Source organism: Pungitius pungitius, chromosome 2 (assembly GCF_949316345.1).
Source record: "Pungitius pungitius chromosome 2, fPunPun2.1, whole genome shotgun sequence".
Classification (NCBI taxonomy): domain Eukaryota; kingdom Metazoa; phylum Chordata; class Actinopteri; order Perciformes; family Gasterosteidae; genus Pungitius; species Pungitius pungitius.
The window spans coordinates 1,935,324-1,960,233 of record NC_084901.1 but is presented as its reverse complement, the minus strand read 5'-3'; the positions used below and the strand labels follow the sequence as shown (position 1 = coordinate 1,960,233).

General features: G+C 45.5%; 1 protein-coding gene across 3 annotated transcripts; it reads left to right on the top strand.

Moving 5' to 3' along the window:
* Window positions 1-1,284: 1,284 nt before the first annotated feature.
* rassf3 (Ras association domain family member 3) lies at window positions 1,285-24,771 on the top strand. Of its 3 annotated transcripts, none has more exons than XM_037462007.2 (7): window positions 1,285-1,531; window positions 3,437-3,549; window positions 18,507-18,614; window positions 19,128-19,301; window positions 19,858-19,945; window positions 20,916-21,028; window positions 21,337-24,771. In XM_037462007.2, exons 1-7 carry the CDS (start codon window positions 1,453-1,455, stop codon window positions 21,484-21,486), a joined length of 825 nt encoding a protein of 274 aa, XP_037317904.2. In that variant the 5' UTR covers window positions 1,285-1,452; the 3' UTR covers window positions 21,487-24,771. The 3 variants fall into 3 exon arrangements, with proteins under 3 accessions (XP_037317904.2, XP_037317905.1, XP_037317906.1); XM_037462008.2 differs by lacking the exon at window positions 1,285-1,531 and adding an exon at window positions 2,666-2,761; XM_037462009.2 differs by lacking the exons at window positions 1,285-1,531; window positions 3,437-3,549 and adding an exon at window positions 11,236-11,757.
* The last annotated feature ends 139 nt before the right edge of the window (window positions 24,772-24,910 follow it).

The window sequence follows — 24,910 nt, the reverse complement described above, 5'->3', positions numbered from 1 at the left end:
CTGTAAAACAATAAATCATAATAACGAATGTGGAATGAGTGGAATCAGCTTCACACTCATCACCGCGTGTGACTCTAAAAGACGCGTTAACAGTAAGAAGAAAACATTTGGTCATTTTTCAGATAAATTAGTACACAACCACCGAAGAATTGTTGTAGTGGCCATTTGTCCTACGTATCCTTGATCAAAGGCCACTGATGCACCTAGTTTGACGTCTTTTACTCAGAAAAAAGAGTGTTGTCCAGGCGGTGTTTTCTTGTTGCTTGTTGTTTATTTTTAACCAAAATATCACCAAAAAACATAACATAAAGTGAGCTGCTTTCCTATGCACTGTTTAACTGTTAACTGCTTCACCTGTAACTGTAACTGGTAACTGTTTAACTGGTAACTTGTAACTGGTAAAAACGTATTTGTCACCCTGGTGCATGCTGGTCCCACCTGGCTATGCCCTTAAGTAACCTCCAGGTGCCCACCGCATTACCCAATTAGTGATCCCACTACCCAAACAATCAAGAAAAATATATTTAAAGAATATATAACTAAATTATAGCTCCTACAATTGTATTTAATAAAAAATCATTTTTAGGGGGTAAAAACGACAAAGTAAACAGCAGAAAGTGTCATTTAATCAGGTGAAGGACGTTGACGTTTTCTTCAGTAAATGTATTTAGTTTCACTGCACCAGTGACGTCTTCCCAGTTTACTTCATGTACTCAGACTCTCTCTCTCTCTCTCTCTCTCTCTCTCTCTCTCTCTCATTGCCTCTCGCGTAGTCTCTCGCCCTCCGGCCTCTTTGTCTCCTTCTCTTTGAAGTAACAGAAACCTGCCGCCGGGACGGAGGCGGCTTTGTGCGACGGGGTTTCATGTTGCAGCGGGAACGCAAAGTGTGCGTCTGCCGCTGTTTGTTGCCTTCCATCTGCTCATGGCCATCACGTATGTTCACATAAACATACGTGTGACATCACGAGAAAAGCACTTGACTAAATATCTCATTTGTTATTTGTAACATCGAGCGTTTGCACCACGAAGGGTTGGTACCGTGTGATTCTTCACTTCACACGGTCGCGTGGTTTATTACGCCGGACGGAGGCTCATTTTCAACCATTGTGCAAAATGCCGTGTGTGTGTGTGTGTGTGTGTGTGTGTGTGTGTGTTTGTGTGCCATCAGCAGCAACAGATGAGTGTGTCTCTTGGCACCAAACTGCCACAGCGACTGAACAAACAAGGGGCGGCTGAGAATAAGGGGTCCGCGAGTGTGTGTGTGTGTGTGTGTGTGTGTGTGTGTGCGCGTGTGTGTGTGAGAGACAGACAGCGATGCAGCAGCTCAGACCAGAGCAGAGACAGAGACACGTCCTGAGGGACAGTGGAGGACGAGCTGGGACCTACATAGAGTCACCTGTGGGTTTACGTCACGCAGTGGGACGCGTGTACTTGTGTGTCTGCGTGTGAGCGATGGGCTTCGGCGAGACCTTGAGGCGAGTGTCGAGGTTCTTCTGTCGCCTGGAGCTGCGTCTGCTGTGGAGGAGCTCTGGTGAGTCCCCAACCAGCAGCAACTACTGCAGCAGGAGCAGCAAGTTGTGTTCATGCATTGTGTGTCTGAGCTACTTAAGAGTGTGTAGCTGCATGTGCTAACTGTGCTGTCCTGTGTGTGTGTGTGTCTGTACGCGCTTGTGCGTGTGTAATATGATAACAATATTGATTCTATGTTACTTGATCAACACACGTCCTAACATGTAGAACAGAATAGATCAGATGACACACACACACACACACACACACCTGTCTTTGTCCTCTCACCACTGTAGAAGAATTTGACGCCTAACTGATTTAAATCCTTTTGTCTTTACAGTTTAACAATGTTTGTTCATGAATATCTTGTATTCGCAAACATATTTTTACTGAATCGTGTAACAAATAAATGTAATACAAACATGACACATTAAAAGAAATTAACACAATAAATACCAACAGCATCACTAAAATGTGCACTACTTTAAATGTTTTTAACTTAAAACCTCCCGCCTGCCTGTTTGTCTTTCTTTTGGGGCGCTGTGTTCCCACTGACCTTTGACCTCTGGGTGGGTGGCAGGGTGGAGTGTGTTTGTTACAGATCGTCTCTCTGCACACACAGACATAATTAGAAAGACTTTGCAAAAAAAAAAAAAAAAGCCTTCACACTCAGGAGAAAGAAAACCGTCCCGTTGGTGGTTTCTGACCTTTCACAATAAGAGCCTTGGCGATTTCAAATCGAGCTGATGAACACGGCGATGGATCCGATGGTTGTTGAGAGCATTTCACGGGAAACACAAAGCCAGTGAGCGCAGTGTGAGGGGCGGAGCTAAGTTCATTGTCAGGAGGATGAACGGATGAGTGGAGGGAGAGCTGCAGCAGGAAGCCGGGGAGACTCGCTGGTCATAACAAGCGACCAAAGTGAGAGAGAGAGAGAGAGAGTGAGAGAGAGAAAGGCTGTGGAGGCCTGAGTCAGCAGTCCTTCATCCAGCAGCTTCATCCTCTCCTCGTCTGCATGTTCATCACTCTGTGGCCTCCATTTGACTGTTAAATCTCTCACTCAGCAGAGAGAGACAGGGGCACAGAGGGAGGTGTGTGAGAGAGGCTGGATGTCGGGTCGAGAGACATGCATGGAAAGAGAGAGAGAGAGAGAGTGTGTGTGTGTGTGTGAGATGAAGATGAAGGGAGATGGGAGCAGCCGTGTGCAAACTGTCGGATAAAGTCGGACAGCACGTGAAAAAGAGGACGCCAGGTAGGAGACGTGTGTGTGTGTGTGTGTGTAGTACTCTGATATTTTACTTGAGTAGAAGTAATACTACGGTGTAGAAACACTAAAGTCCTCTGAAGCTTTTCCCTCACCGGGTCTTTGTTTTTGTGAAAGCCTCGTTTGTATGTATTTAAGTTTAAAAGGTTTTCATATATTCATAATGTAATAGTGTATATAGAAATAACAACACGGTTTGTACTTTGTGAGGATTTTACTAATTTATAAGAACATATGAGCTATTTGTTATCAATTAGCCAATTTATAGAACACTACTTGAATTTACTCCCTCTTTTCTTACTTCTTCTCAACTTTTTGCAGCCTTTCATTTAATACATTTTCTCATTATTTTGATTGTAAAATAATACCTCATTTGGAGTAATTTGTTACACTTTCAGATGTTGTAAAAGCTTTTGTGACATTTATTCAGGTCAAATCCTTTGTGCCCTGGTTTTTGGAGACATTTTCTGTCCTCCGTACTTTGCATGTTGTCAGAGTTTCATTTGCAAATGAAACTCTGACCTCAACTGACGTTTGGTGGACAATCGAATGATTGTTTTGCATGTACGTTACACACAGACACACACAGACACACACACACACACACACACACTCTCCCCGTCCTTCCCTTCGTTCACGTGGCCATCCACCCTCTCTCTGCAGGTTGTAAGTACACGTGTCACGCCGACTGTCGGGACCAGGTGTCACTGGACTGTCACCCTGCAGGATCGCCCCCCCCCAGCCAGGACCAGATCAACAACAATGCCCCCCCACACGTGAGTACGCGCTGCACTGTGTGTGTCCTCTTCACCTGTGGAGGTTCCCTTTGTTCTGTTAGAGGTCCATTTAAGTTACAATGGTTGAATATATGTAAATGAAGTCAATGCGTCGGCAGTAGTGAATAATATTGTACAATCAAGTCTGATTTGGTCCAGTTTGACACATTTCATTGTTGGTACAACCTGGTTCTGGATCAGTTTGATCCGGTTTATTGCTGTGAATCACCACCAGGGGGCGCTGCAGCCTGCTGTTTGAGTCTTTAGTTGGTCCGTGTGCAGCTGAAGTCGTTTAATAACTGTGTTTTTTACGGTGCTTGTACGGTTTGGGATATTCTTTAAGATACAAACCTTCTCTGCTGAGTTAGATCATGTCGTTTGAGTCACACACCCACAATGCACCACTCCCCAAGGATGGCCTGTGTGTGTAATTCCTAAAAAGACAGCTGTGTGTGTAGCAGGTCAGCTGGTGTTGTGATGTCATAGAACTGTGTCTCTGTGACACGGAGTTATTTAAAAGGTCAAACCATTGGAATCGTGAGGCCTTTAGACAGTAAAGTCCGTCTGTGCGTTGAATTCAACGGGCAGGAAGAGGATGAGCTCAGCACCTGTCAACCCATCACACACACACACACACACACACACACACACTCTGAGGATAGTGCTGAGTAGTGCTGTGACCTTTTAGGTTGAGTCAGTTATTTAATGAAAGTACATTTGTGGTGTCATTGCATTTGGGTCAAAGAGAGAGTGTGTGTGTGTGTGTGTGTGTGTGTGTGTGTGTGTGTGTGTGTGTGTGTGTGTGTGTGTGTGTGTCAGCTATATACAGAATAGGTTGCACGATGACGATCAGCACATCATCAGTATTAGAAATGACTTTGTTTGACTTTATTCTCATACATAATGTTAACAGCAAGCATACTTACTTACATATTTATTTTTACTTTTGCCATCACGTCATGCTTCCTCGTGACTTTGCACCTTGAACTTTGACCTCCTGCGCAAAGGCTTGTGGGTCTCAATCATGTTGGCTTGCAAATTGAAACAAACACAAGTGTAGTAGAAGTACAACATCGTGGTATTCTTTGGCATACTCTGCTGGACTTACTTTATCTGGGGTACTAAATACTGTGGTGGTGCTACTAGTGAGTACAACGACATGTAGGATGGAGGTAAGCGTATATTTGGTGCTCACACACACACACACACACACACTCACTCACACACACACACACGCCAGTGTCAGTTGCCATAGCAACGGAGATCTGGTCTGGCAGCCAGCCAAAGCACGAGGGATTTACTTAATTCTTGTGGAGGGAAGTAAGAAGGACTGTGTTTGTGTTGGCAGCCACTAATATAACTACTACTAGTACTACTACTAGTACTACTAATAGTAGTACTACAACTACACGCCAGCATTAGGCATGAAGCAGTTGTTAAAAATATAGCGAAAAGTCAAAGGCACACCAGTGAAGGGTTGAATTAGGTCATAGTTTTGTTATTTTGTTGGTGTCCAAACACATTTTATTGCAGTAAACTGGTGGAAAACCACGTTTTGTTCCCCGAGATCGAGAGACTTACTACAGAAAGAAAGTGAATCAGTGTTGATGTCAGAAAACAATTAACGAATAACTAAATATTAATTTCCTGGCGATAAAGTGGGCGTGGCCTCTCTGCGGTCCGTCCTCTAACGGGGAGGCGGTGAATGATTGACAGGTGAGAACGGGTCACTTCCTGTCCGCTGGGAGAGTCAAACACGGGCGCAGAGAGAGGAGAGGACACAAAGGGCACGGAGGGAGAGTCAATACAGAGCGTCCTCTCTCTGCTGGCGTCACGTCGACGACCTCGTCGGCTCTTCATTATTGTGACCTTTTGACCCCAGTTGTGTCAACGTAATACCAAAACAGTCCCTTTTTTTCCCCTTCTCGTATTATTTTGAAGTGATTCCCAAAGCGTGGTGTTTTTCTGATCCTTCCAATCATGGCGATAATCCTCCCCCTAAAAGAGTGCATTTGACTGAAGAAGGAATGTTGATGTGTTTTCCCTCTGAGGTTTTATGGTCACTCATTAACAGCTTTGGTGGGAGTCACGCTGCAGTAAATACACACTCACCAGAAAAAACCCCCCACTAAAAGTGGAGAAAACAAACTGCAGACTACTTTCTTTCATTCACTTTGTCCTCTGATGTGTCGTCAGCAGGAGGACCAACACGATGACTTGAAGTTAAACTACGACGCGAAACCTACTGCTCAAGAAGACTTTAAAATGAAAAGCATCTGACTTGGGAATATATCTTTTACAGAATATCTTGATCTCTGATTTTCTGGACGTCTCTTCAGTATCAATCACAAACATCTGCTTACAATCCCCCTCTCTCCCTCCTTGTGTATCTCTCTTAAACTTCCTCCAATCAGCTGGCCTCTATGTTCAAGCCTCACAAACAGCACGATTGTTGGGATAAAACATGTTTTAGTTTTTGGAGATCAAATGATCTGTTATCTGTCTGTCACTATCAGAATATGATGCATTTAGCGCTTTGGTGCACTTTTCTTCTCGAGCTTTTCCGTTTTCTTTTGCACAACTGTACTGTGTAAACATCATTTTCAGTGAAACAGCATTCGTAAAACTACTCCTACTTTAGCAGGTAAAGACACCATCCTTTACCTTGGTTTGTAGGTGGAGACCAAACACGGAGGAAAAAAGGCCGATGTTGGACGAAAATGTAAAGGAACTATGTTGTTGAAGAAAGAAAGTGATTTAAAGTGGTAACACAACACATGTCGCACAAAGACTTCTTCTTGTTAACGCTTTAACAAGCACAAAGATTTATGGCCCCAAACCCACTCTGATTCAAAAAACTAAAAGGTCTGAGCTGTGAGCTTTACGTTGCTGCATTTCTAGCATTTAGAGCTTCTTTCCGAGGCCGACGCTCCAAAAACCAGAGAAACACACGATGAGGCAAAGCGCTGCAGACGGAGGGATGCATTACAGCAGCCAGAAAGCACTGTAATCTGTGTGGATTGTATAGGATTAACTCCTCGGTCAGACCCCCCCCGTCATCAGCTGCCTGTTGCAGAAACAAGACACCAGCCGACGGCTTAGAGGTCCTCCAGCAGACGAGCCCCACTGATGGACCTGGTTCTGTCCCGGCCCTCCGTGCAGCTGACGGCGCTTCCATGACGGAGTCAGACAGGGGTCCCTTTGTGTGGCCGCCGTCACGTGACCGCGCGAACATTACACACAGGTGACCGACAGCGACAGGTGCCGGTCCCAAGGGGAAGGGGGCTTCCGGGGGGTGGGGGGGTGGGGTGAAGGATCCGCTTCTCGGATCGGACCCCTCGGGTTCTCACGTGCTCCTCTGCAGAACGAAAAGGTCCCGCCCAGGGAGTCCCACTCTGGGTTTGTGAGCCGTGGTGGGGGGGGGGGGGGGGGGGGGGCGATTTAGGAGAGGATCCCCGACCCAGGTTTTAACTTTATGTGTCAGCCCGTTGCCTTGGAAACCAGATCCACTTACTCAGGGCTTTTGAGGGACTCCTAAAGGGGCCTGAACCACTTGGTGGTTCCAGATTCTGGGGGTGGAGGTCTCATGAAACCAGCTCTACCACATTCTTTGAACCCCCCCCCCCGCTGTAAATTAAACAGTCCGACACAGGAAAGCGTGTGTTGATCTGCCCGTCTGCGGGCGCCTTTATGAAGTCTCATGGCAACATAAAACCCAGTTTAATTCAGTGCGCTTGGTGCGTCTGCAGCTAGTTTGAACTCGAGGTTGTGTTTCAAAGGAAAACAAAGATCTGTATCAGGGTGGGACCTGCAGAGGACTCCAGTGTGTGTGTGTTTGTGCGTTTGCTGTTATCTCGGATCCTCTCCTTATCGAGGCCGACGATCCCGGCCTCGGATTCAGCGACCGGTTCGGGTCGGAAAGCGCACTGTAAATGGCTCACATTCACCATTCATGTTTCGTTTAAACAGGAGCCCCGCCAAAATAAAACACGGAGATACGAGGCCGACCCGACCTTTGAACACCAGGAGAGAGGCGAAGATAACGGAAACAAGCCCTGTATTGTGATTCTAAAAATCCTCCAGTTAAACGTCTCCGTGATCAACAGGATATTTCTATTTATAGAATGAATTCATGGGAAGCACAGATGCACAGAGGGAGGTGTCGGCCCGGTTAGGAAGCCTCATCTCAGAATCGAGTTAGACTGTGAGTTAGTTTGTCTGCTGACTCTTTATTATTGTGTTGTTCCTGCTCCTCTTCGTCCTGTTGGAAGTCCCTTCATCAGCTTGTGGGGAAACCTGAACACGCATCAAAAGTCCAAAACTCCCCCCCCCCACCCCCCCCCCCCCCAAAAATGTAAAGGCACGTGGAAAAAAATAATCTCCGCCGAAGGGACCGCTTTCATGCAACTTTTGGATCGGTTTCACTGTGCCTGGAGCTCAGGGAGGATATTTAACACCCGTGACACCAAAACAAAAGAGACACACTCACCTCACAGGTGTCACGTGACCACCTCTAGCTCTCATTTTCTGGTGCAGCGTTTGTGGCAAGAGAAGCAGAAGTTTCCCACGTCTCACACACACACACACACACCTCCACAAGATAACAGCATCCTTGCAGAGTGAGGTCATTGAAGTCTCTCTCTCTCTCTCTCTCTCTCTCTCTGTCTTTCTTGGTTTTCTAAATAAGACACATTCTTTAAAGTCTGACCTTTTCACTTTTCCCTTTAACGTCTCACATCTCCAGGTTGTTCTTCTCGTCCGCCCAGCAGCCTTCTGACACCCCTGCAACTCGTTTGGCTCATTTCCTGTAACCAGGGTTCTGTTCTGTGTTTCTCATTTATCCTGCTCTACTCAAACCTGTGACTCCACGACCCCCAAGTCGGACCATGACGGTTTGTTTTACGCAAAGGTTTCAGAGGTTGCTATGGCAACGGTTTGCACAAACATGTCCGCCGCTTTGTGCAGTACGTTGATTTGAATGGGACCCTCCTAACGTTCTAAGCTAGAACTACTCTTCATTAAGCAAAAACCCTTCACGGTACACAACCGTTATCATCAAAATATACTTCATGGACCAAAGCTTAAATGAATTGGCCTGTTTCAGTGTAACGAGCGACAGAAGGAAACCCTCCTCACTCAACTAATGCAGATCGATAGAAAAATAAAAAGCTTTCTTTAACGGATTCAGTTTGTAAAATCAAGCTTTCATTTATCTTCACACCTGGTTCTGATGCTTTATCTGTCTTCTGCATGTGTAAGCGGCCTGTTCCTCTCCTCCACGTTCAATCAGCTGCACACACACACAGTTTCACGTCGAATCATCGGAGCGTGAGGCAGAACCTGTTAGGTGAGGTCTGTAGGAGGCCAAGCCAGGCCGGCCAGGCCAGGCCAGGCCAGACCATTTGCTCCGGGCCGCAGCACCCGCCCCGCTTTGGAATGTGTGTAATGTGCAACCGCGACGGGGGATCCACTCCAGCGAAACCACCGGAGCACATTCCTCTCCTCCGTCCCTGCTCCCTGCTCCTCGCCGCGGGGCCTCCAGCCGCGAGGCGAGTTCTATCGGCCTCGCGGAGTCACAGGAGAGGACCTGCGTGTCGGTGTAGAGTTCAACCAGACCGGCCCCGGGCCCAGGTGACAGCCGAATGACACCAGTGTGAGTGTGTGTGTGTATATTTACTGCACTCCGCATGTTGTATGTGCAACGCGTAACTCAGAACATGTCCCACATCAACATTTACACAGGATCCGGTTTCCTTTGATACTTGATGTTTCACTGATATTTGCATGAATGTTTTCACAACATTCAGAACAGAAAAGTGTTAAATGCTTTTACAATGTGTAGGGTCTAAATCTCTGATTGCTGGTGTAAGTTGTCACTCACCATTTGGCCATAAATAGGAAATGTAAAAAGGAAATGAGGGTTTGAAGAATTCTTCCAATTGTGATTTGGTTAAAATGGTTAAAAGAAGACATTCCTATGTGTTGACCTAAAGCTTTTCAACTTTGTGTACCACACTGGGTGTGCGGTGGCTTCTTATCTGCGTGTGTGTGTGTGTTTTGGATGAATCTGGCCCCCCCCAGATGTGCCGTGTTTATTTTCGGCCCCTTTTCGTAGCCCCGCTGGTTTTAAATTAGAGCCTTTCTGAAACTCTCCCTCCGCTGGAGGACCAGCTGTTCACAGTAGTGCTGCTAAAGCGTGTGTGTGTGTGTGTGTGTGTGTGTGTGTGTGTGTGCACGTTAGTCTGGATTTAGTGACGATGCACCATGGTTCCTGATGCTGCTGAACCTGCTTGGCGGTCTTCTTTCTGCCCTTTATTTGCAGCTGGGGGGGGGGCGTGTGGGTGGTGATGGGGGTCAGTACCAGCTCTCAGGTATTGGCCCGTGTGGGGTTTAATTTTAGAGGCATAAAAAACACGAGATGAAAACTGGAATTAAAATCTGATCCCTGTTTTTTTTACGAGCACATAAAGTCAGCAGGCGGCCTCGGGTCCACTGAACACGTCTCACACGCTCCTTACTCCTTATTTATGACATTCATGTTAAACCTTATGAGAAACACATTTTAAACAGTAGCTCAAAGCAGCCTCTGTTGATACTGAGGATTGAAAGCAAAATGACAGCTGACTCACGAAATAAACGGAATGCTTTTTGAACAGCCAGTTGCTCGTTTTAGACGTCAGCTCGTGATTTAGCATGCAGATACTTGCCTTTTTAAGTTTGGGGTGTTTCGAGGGCACAAGGTAAAGTTTCGGGGGGAACACAACATTTGACTTTTTGCTCGGTATGTCCTGGCACTAAAGGCGTGACTTCTCTTTGGGGTTTGGCTGGTTTCATCCCTATATTGTGTCTGCTGGTTCCTTCATTTGTAAGGAACATCATATGGCTAAGACAGCGTTAGTTTAGGGCCTAAATTTGACATTTTGACTGCTCTAGAGCTGACCTTTTGACCTTCTTTGAGCTTTGTTGAGAATGCGCTGATGTTTGAGGTTGACTCCACGCACCTCTGCATCTGCTCTGTGTTTCAACATTAATGTAAACATACGTAGATGCTGGATTATCACTCAAAGATAAATGACAGAGCTTTTAGTTGTATCACAAAAATATTTATTTGTTGTTGATGTGACAGTAATTGATCTCAAACCATCTCCGTGATTTGGACTGTGTTGGGATTGTTTGGCAAAAGTATTTACAACACTATGAAATATTTGTTTTTTTGGGTCTGCTTTTATAGGTTTGTGTGTTTGTGTGTGTGTTTTTGCAATTTATGAGAGAGACATGTTTAAACAAACCCTTCGTTAAAAAGCTTCCGCGGGACTTACAGCCTGAAAAGTGGCGCCGGCTTTATTTTATAATACACCAATAAAAAAGTCAGACCGCCCTTGAGAAACTTTTAATTTGCATTATAAAAAAATAAAAAAAAACACTTGGTTTTTTAATAAACATAATTAAATGCAAAATACATACAAACATTCAATATAGTTTTCTTGTGCCAGTCCCCATTATTTATTCAAGAGCTTCTAAATCACCTTCGGCGAAAACCACTCAAACTTGACATCGACGCGCTGATTGGCTGTCAACCTGCATTGGGCGGGGCGCGGCTCAGCTCCATGCGGCAGATTGGCTACTGCTGTGTTGGGTGGGCGGGGCCTTACTGTAGCCCCCCCTCCGTCTCTCTCTCACACACACACACACACACAGAACCCGGCCGCGTGCACTCAACTGTACCGGGACAGGCGTCGGTTAACCGGAGCCGCTCTTCGTCGTCTCTCAACAACTTAGCGACGTTTTTAAAGTCCTCGAACCTTCTCTCGAACCGTCAAAAAGTGACGCAAGTTGCGGAAGTTATGGAAGCGTTTCGGTGAGTTGGTGTTTTTTTTTTTTTTTTTTCCGCGCCGGTGGAGTAAAGCGAGTGGAAAGCGGGACGGGAGATCAGATCGGGACACCGTGGAGAGGAGGACTTCCCCCCCCCCCCCCCCCCCGCCGCTCCCCCCGTTCCGAGCAGACCCGTAGCTCGTTTCAAGCACCTGTTCCCTCTCCGATGCGGCCGCGCTGCGGGGCTCGAGGCGGGGTGTCGGTCCGCCGCAGATGACGTGGAACAGCGCGATGAGCAGCGGCTACAGCAGCCTGGAGGAGGACTCGGAGGAGTACTTTTTCACGGCCAGGACCTCGTTCTCCAGGAAGCCCTCCGGAAAGGTCACGGTGCGCAAGGTAGGCGTCTTATCACCCCCCCCCCTCCAACCCCCCCTTATATCCCCCCCCCCCCACCCCAGCTGACCGCGCTTTTTTGTTCCAAGACACGCAGAACAAGTGGTAAAAATGAAGTGCGCTTTCAGGGCGTCGCTCATTATTCTCCGGGTTCATGTCGTCTGACACGAAGCCTGTTCGCCTCCACGCGGAAGCTTCACTTCGGTTCAAATGTCTCTCCTTTATTTTAATATTGAATAATCACTTTGTTGAGTTCTTTCATGTATTACACTTTCTTTCTGTTTCTTTAAATATTGCCTTTCCTTCAGACAAATAATCATAAAGTGTTGGGCAGTTAAATACATATTTGCATAAGAATCAGTTTCTTGGGGGCTTAATCCTCTTTTGACAGTTCGTCAGCTTTAACCTGCTTTGGTCCCCCCCCCCCCCCCCCCCCCCCCAGATTATGAAAGTCCTAATATTTAAAATTCAAAATGCAGTTTAAACAAAACCTCTTAAAAGTACAGAATTAGGAAGCTTTGAACAGCAGGCCATTGGTTATTACCTCCAGGGACTCACATGAGGCGCGCCCCCCCCCCCCCCACACACACAACCTTGTGACCCATTGTGACCTCATCCCAGAGTTTAAACAGCCCCCAAATTAAATTAAGCATTCCAACCCAGTCTTTAATTTGCTCCTGAGATGTTCGGGGTTAAAACCAAAAGCACACATGCAGTCCGACGCGTCTGGAGTTCCCTCCTCAGGCTTCAAGTGGCTCCCACTGACACTGATCCACACACACACACACACACACACACACACACACACACGCATGCTCACACAGTCCAGCAAACACAGCTGGTTTGTTCCACAAAACTCCGAATTCAGCTTTTCTTCTTCTGTGTGTGGGTGTGTGACGTGGATTTTGTTTTCTGCAGCGATGCACGGGCCTTGTGTGTGTGTGTGTGTGTGTGTGTGTGTGTGTGTGTGTATGTGTGTGTGTGTGGATGCACAATGGGGCCCTTACAGTGCTGCCAGAGGGGTTGTGACCTGGCGGTGGCTTAAACTGTGGCTCCTGACCTGAACCGGGGGCCTTGGCTCCTGCACGGTGGTTCCACGCCGGCAGTAATTACAAGCAGAGAAGAGCTGTGGCTGGATGAGAGGACCGGTTTATTGTCGGGTTGCTGTGAGAGTCCAGTTGTGCTTAAAACTACAGGGACCGAGGAGCTGGGACACCGCAGTAGACCCTGAAAAAATGAAAGCGATGTTGTCGCGTCCGAAGGAGAAGACGACGACATGTTTTATGTGACAGTGAAGTAAAGTATGCACTTGTTGATAGGATGACGCTCTATTTTTGTACTATTTATACAAACCTTCTCAAAGCTGTCATTGAGGCGCCCGGCTCTGAACTGAGTGAGGAAGTGAACGTTTAATAATCTGCAGGGGAATGAGATGGATTTATCTCCATGTGACACACACACACACACGATGGCCCCCACTCGTCCTCCTCCTTTCACTGTGTCAATGGTGTGTCTGTTGGGAAATGTCACGCTGACCAGTGGGTCCGAGTAGGTTAATCCCACCCAACCCCCCTTAGACACACACACACACACACACTTTATGTGAGGGTTTCTGTGTTTTTATGCGCCATCTTTTCGACGTGTGTGTGCTCCTGTTAACTCTGTATCTACTTAACAGTTATTGCTCGAGCTCTTATTTTTTGGAACTGCTGTTGCGTAATTAGCCAATAAAGCGGGCAGAGCGTGAGGCTGATTGCCAACGTGGGGGCACGCAGGGCCCAGAAGAGTGAGGGTTTGGATTCAAGGAGGAAGTTTGTTTAACAAGAAGTTCCTGCAGCTCGGCGGGAGAAGTGAACATTCAGCATTCGTCCGACACGAGGAAACACAAATGGGAGTCCTAGAGAGTAAGAACACACAAAGCTTAAATCTCTAAAACTGGTCGTAATCCCAGTCTGGTTTCGCCGAGGTTTGTGATCAGATGATTTAAACGATATTTGAGGCACGAGAGCCGTATCATGCAGGATTGACCCTAGCACGTCCTGCACAAATAAATAAATAGACGCCGAGGCTGGAATCGGCTTAGGGTTTAATCTGCAGCGTTAATGATGGAGGAGGAGCAGGAGGAGCAGGAGGAGGAGGAGCAGGAGGAGGAGGAGGAGGAGGAGCAGCAGGAGCAGGAGGAGGAGGAGGAGCAGGAGGAGAGGTGGTGACCTCGTGGCGTGCAGGAATAAGTGGAGGCTGTTTGTTGTTCCTGACCACAGATGATGGACCTATGGGGCACTATTATTATCTCATTCTTTCAACCTGACCGCACCCTGCAGCCAGGTGTGTTTTCCTCCTGATGTCATTCTCTGTTTGTGTCTCCGTGACATTTGAAGCGACGCCGCTCTCTGCCGCCGTCACCGATTCATTGTTCGTGGAAACAAGTCGATCCTTAAATGTGACCTTTTATTGGCAGATGTTTAGTGTTTAGTGCCTCTGAAAGCGTGTAATGCCTCATTTAATCTGTGAGGACAATATACACATCAGTCTTCCCTCCTCTCACAGACGGTCGGTTTGTCATTAAAGTAAGTACATAACCAACTGTTCATGTAACATTATTACGCTTTTCTGGTAGAAAGCAGATTGTTTTAAAAGCTGCTCATGAAAGTAAGACAAACACGTTTTGGTCATTTCTATGTGGAAATCTCACTTTCCCACGTTCTCCCTGTCTAGATTTCCTTCCTCCACATAGCCCCCCCCCCCCCTCCATTGTTGTGTCACTTCCTGTCTGCTCTCGGCTCTCCGTCCTTTTAGTAGCTGCAGAACCACAGATTCTCCGCTTCGCTGATTTGAGGCATTGATTCATATTATTGATTATTATTATGTTACTATAATTATCTTTTTTATTGGGTAGAAAAATATCTAAACATGACCTTTTTGTTAATTTAAAGTGTGTGTGTGTGAACGTAAATTGCCGTTGTGTTTGAAGTTCTTTCGAGTGACCTTCGCGCTGTTGTGACCCGCAGCGTTTCCATGACTACCGCAAACACAGGATAGTGTGTACATGTGGCGTCAACCGCTTGCTCAAAGTACGGTTCGTCGTCGTCGTTGTTGTTTCAAACTTGTCTGAATTTTCCAGCCTGAGAAGATGAGCTGTTGATGAGGTTTCATTTTCCTGGGATGTTTCTGAATGTACGGCCCTCGCTATCTGCACACACACACACACACACACACACACACACCTCCAGAGCCACGGGCTGTTGCATAATAAGATGAATGTGCCGGTGAGAGGGACCTGCGTCATGGAGAGAAAAGAGAACCTGGGAAAGGCTGTCCGATAATATATTACATTATTAATTATGTTGTATTATATACTATGTTATAAACTATAAATGCCAGACAATTCCTTTAGAAAACACAATAAAAAAAGAGGCTCAATGTGCCTGTTGTCCCACGGAACAACTAATGACACACCGGACGCCGCGGCGGCGCCTTTAAGGGCGCCATCACTCTGGGATGAGTCGGGTGTGAGACGTCCTCAACACAGTCACACTAAAGCAGCTTCTTTAGGTTTTATTAATGAGCTGACGACTAAAGAACCCAATTTAACGTATAATCTTGACTTTCACCAACTCCAAGTAAAATATCTGACTAATAAAGAATATAGAACGTGTAAAAGTTGTGTTTGTGTGACTCTAGCATTCGACATGTTAATCTTCACTGGCTTGTAGGACGCATCCTCAAAATGTTGAGCTGTCTGATCAGGAAGTGTGGCTCATTGTGTCCACACACACACACACACACACCTATATTCCTGCTCTGAGGTCAGTCATGAAGTTTCATAATCTCAACCACCCTGCTGCTTACTCACACACACACACACACACACACACACACCCCTCCTGTTGCTCAATTCCTCTCATGCAAACAAATATGTGCAACAGCTCTATTATGACCTTTTACTGCCTGTATTTCGTAATGTTTTTCCTTCAGGAATAACTGATAATAACGTGTGTGTGTGTGTGTTGCTTGGATTCTCGCCATGTGGTTAAACGTGTGGAAAGCACCGTGTTTATTCTCCCCCCGCCCCCCCCTTTGCGTTGGCCCTTTGTCATTCTTCCTCTTTCTCTTTATTGGTGTTGGAGAAGCTCCTGATGGAGGACCACCCCGGCCGTGTTCCACTCTGTGGTGTCTCCCAGAATGCTTTGCAGCGTGACGGCGCCGTTTTCCTGAATCATAGTCCAAATAAATGTATTTAAATCCACCGAAGTCAAGAGATGAAACCAATATTTAACGTATATAAGCCGAGGAAAGGTGGCCCACTTGTGCAGCAGCATGCGCGTGCACCCATTAGTGCAGGAATTCTGGGAGGAAAGGTGTGGTTCATCCTGACCCCCCCCCACCCCCGATTCAACAGGACGTAACATGGAGCGATTGGGGGAGGGTAGAAAACAGTACAATTAAAGCATGAATAAAGTTTCCAATGACCTGAGATTTGATCAAAATGGTGAAACGGCGAGTTGAATGGTTTTCGGAGGAAGGAACTGGTCGAACTGGCAGAGCGTGATGTCACCAGCATGAAGGCCTTCGTGGCTTAGAGGACCTTCAGTGAACCCAGAGATGGGAACGAAACGTCTTTAGCGTCCTTTCTAAATGCAGGTTGGCCTCGGAAAAGCCTTTGTTTAGTCTACGGGTGACACTGCAGGGTCTAATTTAGAGCTCTGTGGTGATGTCATCTCTTGGCAGTTGGTGGACGCAGAGGAGCGTGACGGGTTTGACGAAGGCGGGAATGCTGCAGGTGTTTGTGGGTAAAAAGGTTTAAAGAAAGAGATAAAGATCAAACTTTATCTCTGCATCTCTGCTGCTGTCTCGTCCTGTTTGTCTTCTCTGGAACCTTCTCTGTTCTTCAATGTTGAATCAAACGCTGCGCGTCGTCACTGCGTATTCTTTGATGATGGGGGGGGGGGGGGGGGGGGGGGGCGTTGAGCTCCTCTTATTCTCCGTCATACTGTTCCCCTTCCTGCCCTCCTCGCTGGGGGAGGATTCGCAGCTCAAACGGGGCCGTGACCTCATCGTGTTCTCTTTGTTTGCTTGGGTCAGGCCGCCCCCCCCCCCCCCCCTCCCCAAACCGATGTTTTGCTCTGACTCTGAGGACGTTTAGGAGGAAGCTTTGTTGCCTCCTGAGAGGAAACTATTCCTCTGACTTTAACCTGATAATATTTCCCGTCTGTGTTTCTGTGGCAGGTGAGATGACAGGTAATCTCCTTACCTGTCACTTCCTGCTAATAATACACTTTGACTGGTCTGACCTGGCAGGTGCTTACAGAGGAAGGACCACAAAGACACATGTCCCATATCATCCTGTGTGTGTGTGTGTGTGTGTCGCGTCCCCTTTTTGATCCTGATGAGTCAGCGTTTGTGTCTCTGGGTGATTGACGCATGCAGACTGACCCATTCTTGAGTTTTTAATGAATGTCGGGAGTCTTTTGTTTTTGACCCAAATGATGTACTCCCCTCGACTAGTTTACATTTTAAATGGTCGTAGACAAAAAGCCTCCAAATTTGGCTTCATTGAGAATGTTTACAGCGTTACGGGGGAATCCACGAAAGCCTTTCATCACACGTGAGGCTGACGTAATGTATTTTTAAGTTAAGTAAGTTTTGACACGTACTAAAAACTGTCACGATTGATCAAAGCGCAGGATGAGGTCATTTTAAATGCTTATTTTACCCCAAACCTCTAGATATTGATGTTTCCATTGTTTTAAAGTGGCAAAAGAAGCAAATGACATTCAAATGCAAACAGAAGACAAAAGTCCCCTAAAACCTCCATTTCAAGATGATAATGGAGCTGAATCCTGTGATGGAAAACAGCATTTCCTTAATAACAATCATTTAATATCTTGTGTGTAATGTAGAGGGTGACGGTGTGTGTGTGTGTGTTTGCACTATCGTCACATGTTTCATTGGCACCTTGTCTTTCTTGTGTTTTCCATATAAGGGCGTATGAGCCTTCAAAGCCTCCCTGGATCGTGCACAATGTGCTGTGTGTGTGTGTGTGTGTCTGTGCGTGGTTTTTAATAGACTTGGAGCAGGCTGCACTATGCCCATGTAAGCGCACACACACACACACACACTGTGGAGTCTCTGCGTTGGTGCTGCACATTCAGACAGAAGCATCATGAAACACTTTCGTCTGGTTTCCTTCGTCCAGAATCGGCTGTTTTTGCGTTTTTGTCTCCGTCACGTGACCTAAATGAAATGTTTCTGTCTGCTTACACTAATCACAAAAAGGTGGTGCCATCATTCCGCCTCCTCGTCTCGTTGTGCACACGTGCGAGTCCTCAGTCTTTATCTGGAACCTTCCCTCCGCGACCTTGGCGGCCCTCCGGCCTCGACCTCGCTCTCCTGGTCCATTTGTTATTGGACGAAAGGGTCACACACACACACACACAGAGCCTCTAGTGTGGATGATTAGTGTGCACATTACGAATGCACTATTTTTAGCTTTTATACTGTAGATTTAAATTGTAAATTGAACATTCAAATTCCTTGTATGTCTCTCATTTCTCTGCAATAAATGGTCCTGATTCCTGATTTTTTCTCTCTTAAAATAAGAAGTCAGTTGCTCAGACAGCAAGACATTAAATAGCATTTAATGGAATGTGTAAAAACAGACACTTACGGGGAGAAGTGTAAGTGTCAAAGTGTACACAGATCTTCTCTGCTGTGGTGTTTTCATGTTGTTCTTCCTCCCGTGTCCTCCTCAGGATGTGGAGAAGGAGCGGGAGCTTCGGACCGAGTTCAGCAGGGAGGAAATCGGCCAGAGAATTGACCAGTACAACATGCTGACTAAAGACCACCTCAAGATGACTCTGGTGGGCGCACACACACACACACACACACACACACACACACACACACACACACACGTCGGCATCCCTCAGCCCTCACCGGAGGAGATGTTCCTCCTGCTATGGTTTCTCCTCTTAAGATCGTCCTCAGGAGGCCGGTTCCCACGCCTTCCTTTGTCATCCTGTCTCTTTGTCATCTTATCTAGTTTCAGCTTGTGTGTGTGTGTGTGTGTGTGTGTGTGTGCTCCTCAAGGAGTAATGAGATTAGGAAGCTCTTCCTCCCTCTGAGGCCATCTGTGCTGCCCACTTCACGATGAATGATTCATGTTAAAAGTGGATCCCTTAAGGATGAGTCTTCTTAATATGTCTGAACGCCCCTTCTCTCTCTCTCTCTCTCTCTCTCTCTCTCTCTCTCTCTCTCTCTCTCTCTCTCTCTCTCTCTCTCTCTCTCTCTCTCTCTCTCTCTCTCTCTCTCTCTCTCTCTCTCTCTCTCTCTCTCTCTCTCTCTCTCTCTCTCTCTCTCTCTCTCTCTCCCAGAATCCCACTGGTGTGTACACTGGTTTCATCAAAGTCCAGATGGATCTGAGGAGGCCGGTGACGGTGCGGGGGGGTCAGAAGGGAGCTGGTGGAGGTCTGGTGGAGGAGGCCTTCTATCCGCCCAGAGGAGTCACCAACACCCTCCACATCAGCTCCAATAACACAGTCAAACAGGTGGCTCTCACACACACACACACACACACACACACACACACGTCGGCGCGGCTTCATTAAGGCCTGGCGACAGATGCGTAACAGATGTTTTATTAGATCTTGGTTCAGTGACGTGTTGATGGGTCGTGGAACCGATGGAGACAGACTCAGTATCTTGCTTCTGATTGGCCGACGAGTGTCCAACGAGATGACAAAGGTCCACAGGAACACGACTGGTTTTATTAAAGGCAAAGAAAAGAAAAGCTTTTGATCGACGTATAAAAAAAACAATGAAGGGAAAACAATGAAATAAACAGATTAAAAAAAACAAAACATTTACATTAAAACTGCAGGTTACCATAGCAACGGGCCATTCACCGGTGATTTGAACACTACTTTCTGCCCCGTAGTAAACGTGAAACTTGCATTATACATGCAGATTAAACTGCTCTACGTCCTCTTGTTGTTTAATTGTACCTCCCTATTTTTCCTGGATTGATTATGAATATTGGATTAGCGATGGTGTTTTTATATTGTGCTAATGTGTGTGTGTGTGTGTGTGTGTGTGTGTGTTCAGGTGATCGTCGCCCTGCTGAACAAGTTCACAGTCGCCGACAACCCGGCTAAATACGCCTTGTACAAACGCTATCGCAGAGAGGAGCAGGGTAAGTGTGTGTGTGTGTGTGTGTGTGTGTGTGTGTGTGTGTGTGTGTGGGTCTCAGACATAGCTAGAGACGGTGTGTTTCATGCCTCTCATGCCGAGCTCTGTATCGGATGCTTCGGCACTGACATACTGTCGAGTTGTGTGTCTCTGGTTGTGTGTATTTCTGAATGCCTCGCCCTAATGTGGCTGCAGGGTCTCTCCCCACTATCAACACACACCAGGCATTAGTGCACACACACACACACACACGCACACATACACCAGCTGTTGCCTGCTTTCAAATATTATCTTTAGCTCTACCTTTTCTAGTAAAGAAAAAGACGTTTTTTTTTTTTAAATCTCGTTTGAAGTCTAAAACGTTTGATACTGAAACTCTTACAGCGAGCTTTGCTTTAATCGTCTGTTGTTGTTTGACTGGCGACGCGCCGCGAGGCGGCTCATAAAAGACGTGGTCGAGACGGACCTGTAAAAATAAGTCTGCAAACGTCCTTCAGATTTAAGAGCCAGTGGGAAAGAGGTCGCTGTAGATGTGACATGACGCAGCTTTAAAGGTGCATGAAACGCTGGGACGGAGCCACGCTAGCTGGTCCCCCTGTTTTCAGTGTCTATGCTAAGCTAAGCTAAACAGCATAAAAGCTGGTTGAGATGAAGTAAATTCAGTTCTTTCATTATCACTCACTCTCCCTTTTTATTAAATACTGTGGTCACAACCATCCTTTCATCTCCTGCCATACTTGTTTATACACGTGCACACACACGTGCACACACACACACACACACACACACACCAAATGCATCTGTAGCGACCACAGTGGTTCCTGCATGTGTGTGGCTTAAAGAACTGCACATTTTCTGCATTTTCTGCAAGGCCTGCATTAATATATATATATATATATATATATATATATATATATGTGTTTGTGTGTGTGTGTGTGTGTGTGTGTGTGTGCGTGTGTGTGTGCATCCTCCAGTGTATGTGTGTAAGCTGGCGGATGTCGAGCAGCCGCTGTTCCTCCGTCTGGTGGCGGGACCCGATGGAGACACGCTCAGCTTCGTCCTGAGGGAGCAGCATGGCGAAGTCATGGTTAGCTCCTCCCCCTTCTGTGATATTTATTCCTATTTGTTCCTGGTGGAATATAATTAATACAGGCGCAGGTCAAATCATTCAATGAAGTCAAACTTAAGGAAACATATTGTATAATTATTTAATTTACCTGAATTTGGACTTCTTCCTTTTTTCATCTTTTTATAAACTAATCAATTTTTTCCATTTAATGAAGTGAGTTAAAACGAGGAGATAAATCTTCCTCCCTTTAATATGAAACTCCAGTAAGGAGCCATCGAGCTTGGCGATGTACTTGGCGGTTGACGTGGCGCTGCTCCTCTCCTCAGTGGGACGCCTTCTCCATCCCCGAGCTGTGCAACTTCCTGCGGATCCTCGACAAGGAGGAGGCGGAGCAACGGGAGGCGGTGGACCGGCGCTACAAGGCGTATCGCCTCAAGCTGCAGGAGGCGCTGAGCGAGGTCACAGGAGCCTCTTAGGGGAGGAGCCTCTTGGGGGAGGAGCCTCTGTCAAACAGGACCATCTCCTCAGAGGAGAAGACGTGTACATTTTTGACGGAGTGAGGATGCGGCGCTCGGAGGGAAGAGGGAGGAAGTGAAGGGACGATAAACTGACGAAACCAAAGGTTCACTTCACTGTGCCATACCTCCTCTTCCTCTTCTCCTCCTCCTCCTCCTCCCGCACTCTGTTCTGCCTCCTCCTCCCGCACTCTGTTCTGCTGTCACATAGTTTATGGGATTCCTTTTAAGGACTCAAGGCCATATGTTGAGTCAGAGGTTTATTTAATTTTTCTGTTTTAAAGGTCTGTACATATTTTTTTTTCTTATTTATATGGTTGAAGCTTTTTATTTTTTGTTGAAAAAGACAAAAAAATAAGTCTTATTTTTAGTTTTTTTTGTACAGAGGCAAAGTCGACACAAAGAAAAGTTTATCTACTGGAGGAAAAAACACAACATGAGCATCATAAGCTGAAGCTGAAGCATCGTGAACGTGGAGAGAAACATTTAGAGAAAACACTGGAAGTCTCCATTTGGGGATTTTTCTGTTTTTAGAGTCTGGAGTGTGCCGTAGGAATAAGGCTTATTCACATTTTAACACAAAGAGGGAAAAATCAAACAATATAATGACAGATGGGGTCAAATAAAACATGTTTCATTAATCGACTTAATTGAGTAACTATTACAAAATACTATAGACTTTTTCCTTTAGTGAACCCTGAACTCTTATTTTATTCTTCTCTAATTAACCAGTTTGTTAAGTTGAAAGCAATGAAAATGGACCAATCCTCATTTCCTTCATGAGATGGAACATTTCAGCGATTAGCTGCTCTCTTAGCGGCACACTTCAGACTCCATAAAAGAACTAAAAGAACTTATGAGCTCGGGAGGACGTTCAGTCTGGTTCGGCGAATCCAGTGGAGGCGGCGCGCTCCGGATAGACGTGACCCCTGACCTCTGACCCCGGGGGGCCGGAGGAAGGAAAACTCGACGGGTTTCTGGAAGGTGACGGAGAGGAAGTGGAAGAGGAAGCGTTAGACGGAGGAAGCAGGGGAGAGACTGTGGGATCCAGTAATCCACAGCAGGTCTGAAAGGGGAAACGTTGAAGAGGGAACGAGGAAAGGGAGAGAGGAAGGAAGGAAAGGGAGAGAGGAAGGAAGGAAAGGACACTACGCACATGAGAGCTGTGCAGAAGAAGGCACCAAAAAAAAGAGGTTTTGAAAAGTTGTTCACTGCCTTAAATATATCTGCAATGTGGTCTTTAGTGAGTTCAGCTTATCGTTTATGGCTTTGAGACCAAAGAGGCTCGTTTTTTTAATTTTGTTTTGTAGAAATTTTAGTATTTTTTTTCTTTCTGAATCAGCAGAAATAAACATTTTTGAGAAAACGAAGACAATCACTTCGCAAAACTACAAATCAGGTTTGCAAAATTGATCAAAAGTCCTGAAATAAAAGCTGTAAAGTGCTTTATTGTGTGCAGGTACTGAATGAAGTACAACAGCGCCGCCTGGTGGACACAAGCCGCAGCTACATAACGTGTTATACGTGTTATTTCCTTATAACCAAAAGATATTTTTGTGGTGTTGCCTGGAGCCGAACTTATATTAGAGGCCTTTTCTCAGTGGAGGGGGAAACCATGTAGAGTTTTATTTGAAGGGGTTTTTAACCCGTCTTTCTTCTTGTATCAAACACTGGTTTAATGCTGTGGAAGCGAACATTAAATGGTCAAATGGATTTAAGTCTTTCAGGCAGCTGAATGTAACTGTTGATGTTAAATTTAATACGTTCACTCAGTTCTACCCATTGTGAGGAAATATACTTGTAAATATAATATTGTATAATTATGTGACTGGAGGTCGCATTTGGGGTCAAATTGAAGACATAGTTGCATTATGGGAAATGTAGGACCCAGTGGAGCTTTACCTGTTAACTCTATGGAAGTCCCCAATATTTTAAAAATCTACTGAATTACATCCACATTTCTTGTGGAGTGAATTCCCTCCTGTTTTTTTCCCCAGTAATTCATTTCTGAAAGAACTTTATATGAATTTCAGGGTGTACGAAAAACTAAATGATGTTTAAAACTTCAAATTTGTGTTGCCAATAATGAATAAAACTTTAATCAAACTACTGAATATTTCAAATAATTGACATGAATTAGATATTAAGTCCCTTGGAAAACTCAAAAAAAAATTGCTTCCCTATAATTTAAAAATGTTACGAAAGTCCGCTTTGAAACATTTAAATCACCTTAAAGCCATGATGTTGTTGTTGTTTATCTGATAAACAACCTTAGCTGTTAAATCCAGACGTATCGATTATTTTTGGGCACTTTAGCTTTATCTTTGAATTCAGGGAAGACCACCATCAGACTCCTTCTGAACATCTAACTCGCTATAATGTCATTTTGAAACTACTTTGCGCTGATTGGTGTCATTTTGTGCGTATTTGTGTGTTTCACCACAACGATTCTGTCCCTCAGACACACGTCTAAAGGCTTGTGGAGGCCATGAAATTTGACTGAAAGCTCTGAGAAAGAATATATTCGGTTCTCCTTGAAATTCAGATTTGTCTCCAACTCAAACAAAGTGATGAGGAATTAATTATTGAACCGGGCCGATAAATATTGACAAAGCCAGCAGCTTTAAAGTCATTAAGGACATTTCGAAAGGCAGAAATCTGCTGGTTTCAGCCAATCAGATTTCAGTATTTATGTTTCCATGGTGTTTCATATAAAGGAATCCTGGAGGTGAACTTACTTATTTTTCTCCAGAGCTTTCAGTAGACTTTGATGCTATTTGATCACATGACACGATCTCCACCAGGTAGAAAATCTACCTGTGGTCATGTGACGTTTTGATACGATTGAAATCTCCAGAAAAGTCACAAAGGGGACTTTTTACGTCCTGTACGATAAATGCCAAACATCTGTGTGTCTCTCCTCCCGTTTACTGCTTTGTTCCAAATATGCTGTTTTTTTGTTAAGCTTTTATAGAGGAGATTAAACATCTGAGCTGTTTGTGTTACTTTCTAATTTATCGTCACTTTTAGAATCAAAGAAAACGACGAAAAGGTTGAAATCCACGGGAGGCACATTTTGTGGTGTAGTTGAACTTTGACCTTTGAGCCCCGACGCCAGCGGTGCCTTTTCAGAGGTTTGACATGTTTCATTTGGCAGGTTTTTATTTCTCCCTGAATGGTTTCCAGAATGCGGCCTTTGAGCCACGTGAGGCGGCGTCTATTAAAGGTGGAATTAAAACAAAATAAAGTCCTTCTTGTATGTTTTTCTTTCATCTTTCTACGTGTTTTATCATTTCAATTAAGATATTGTGAATATGGTTCTTTTACAGGAGCTGAAAGTTTAGTATATTGATTTCAGCCAAAGGGAATCTAATTATTAACTATT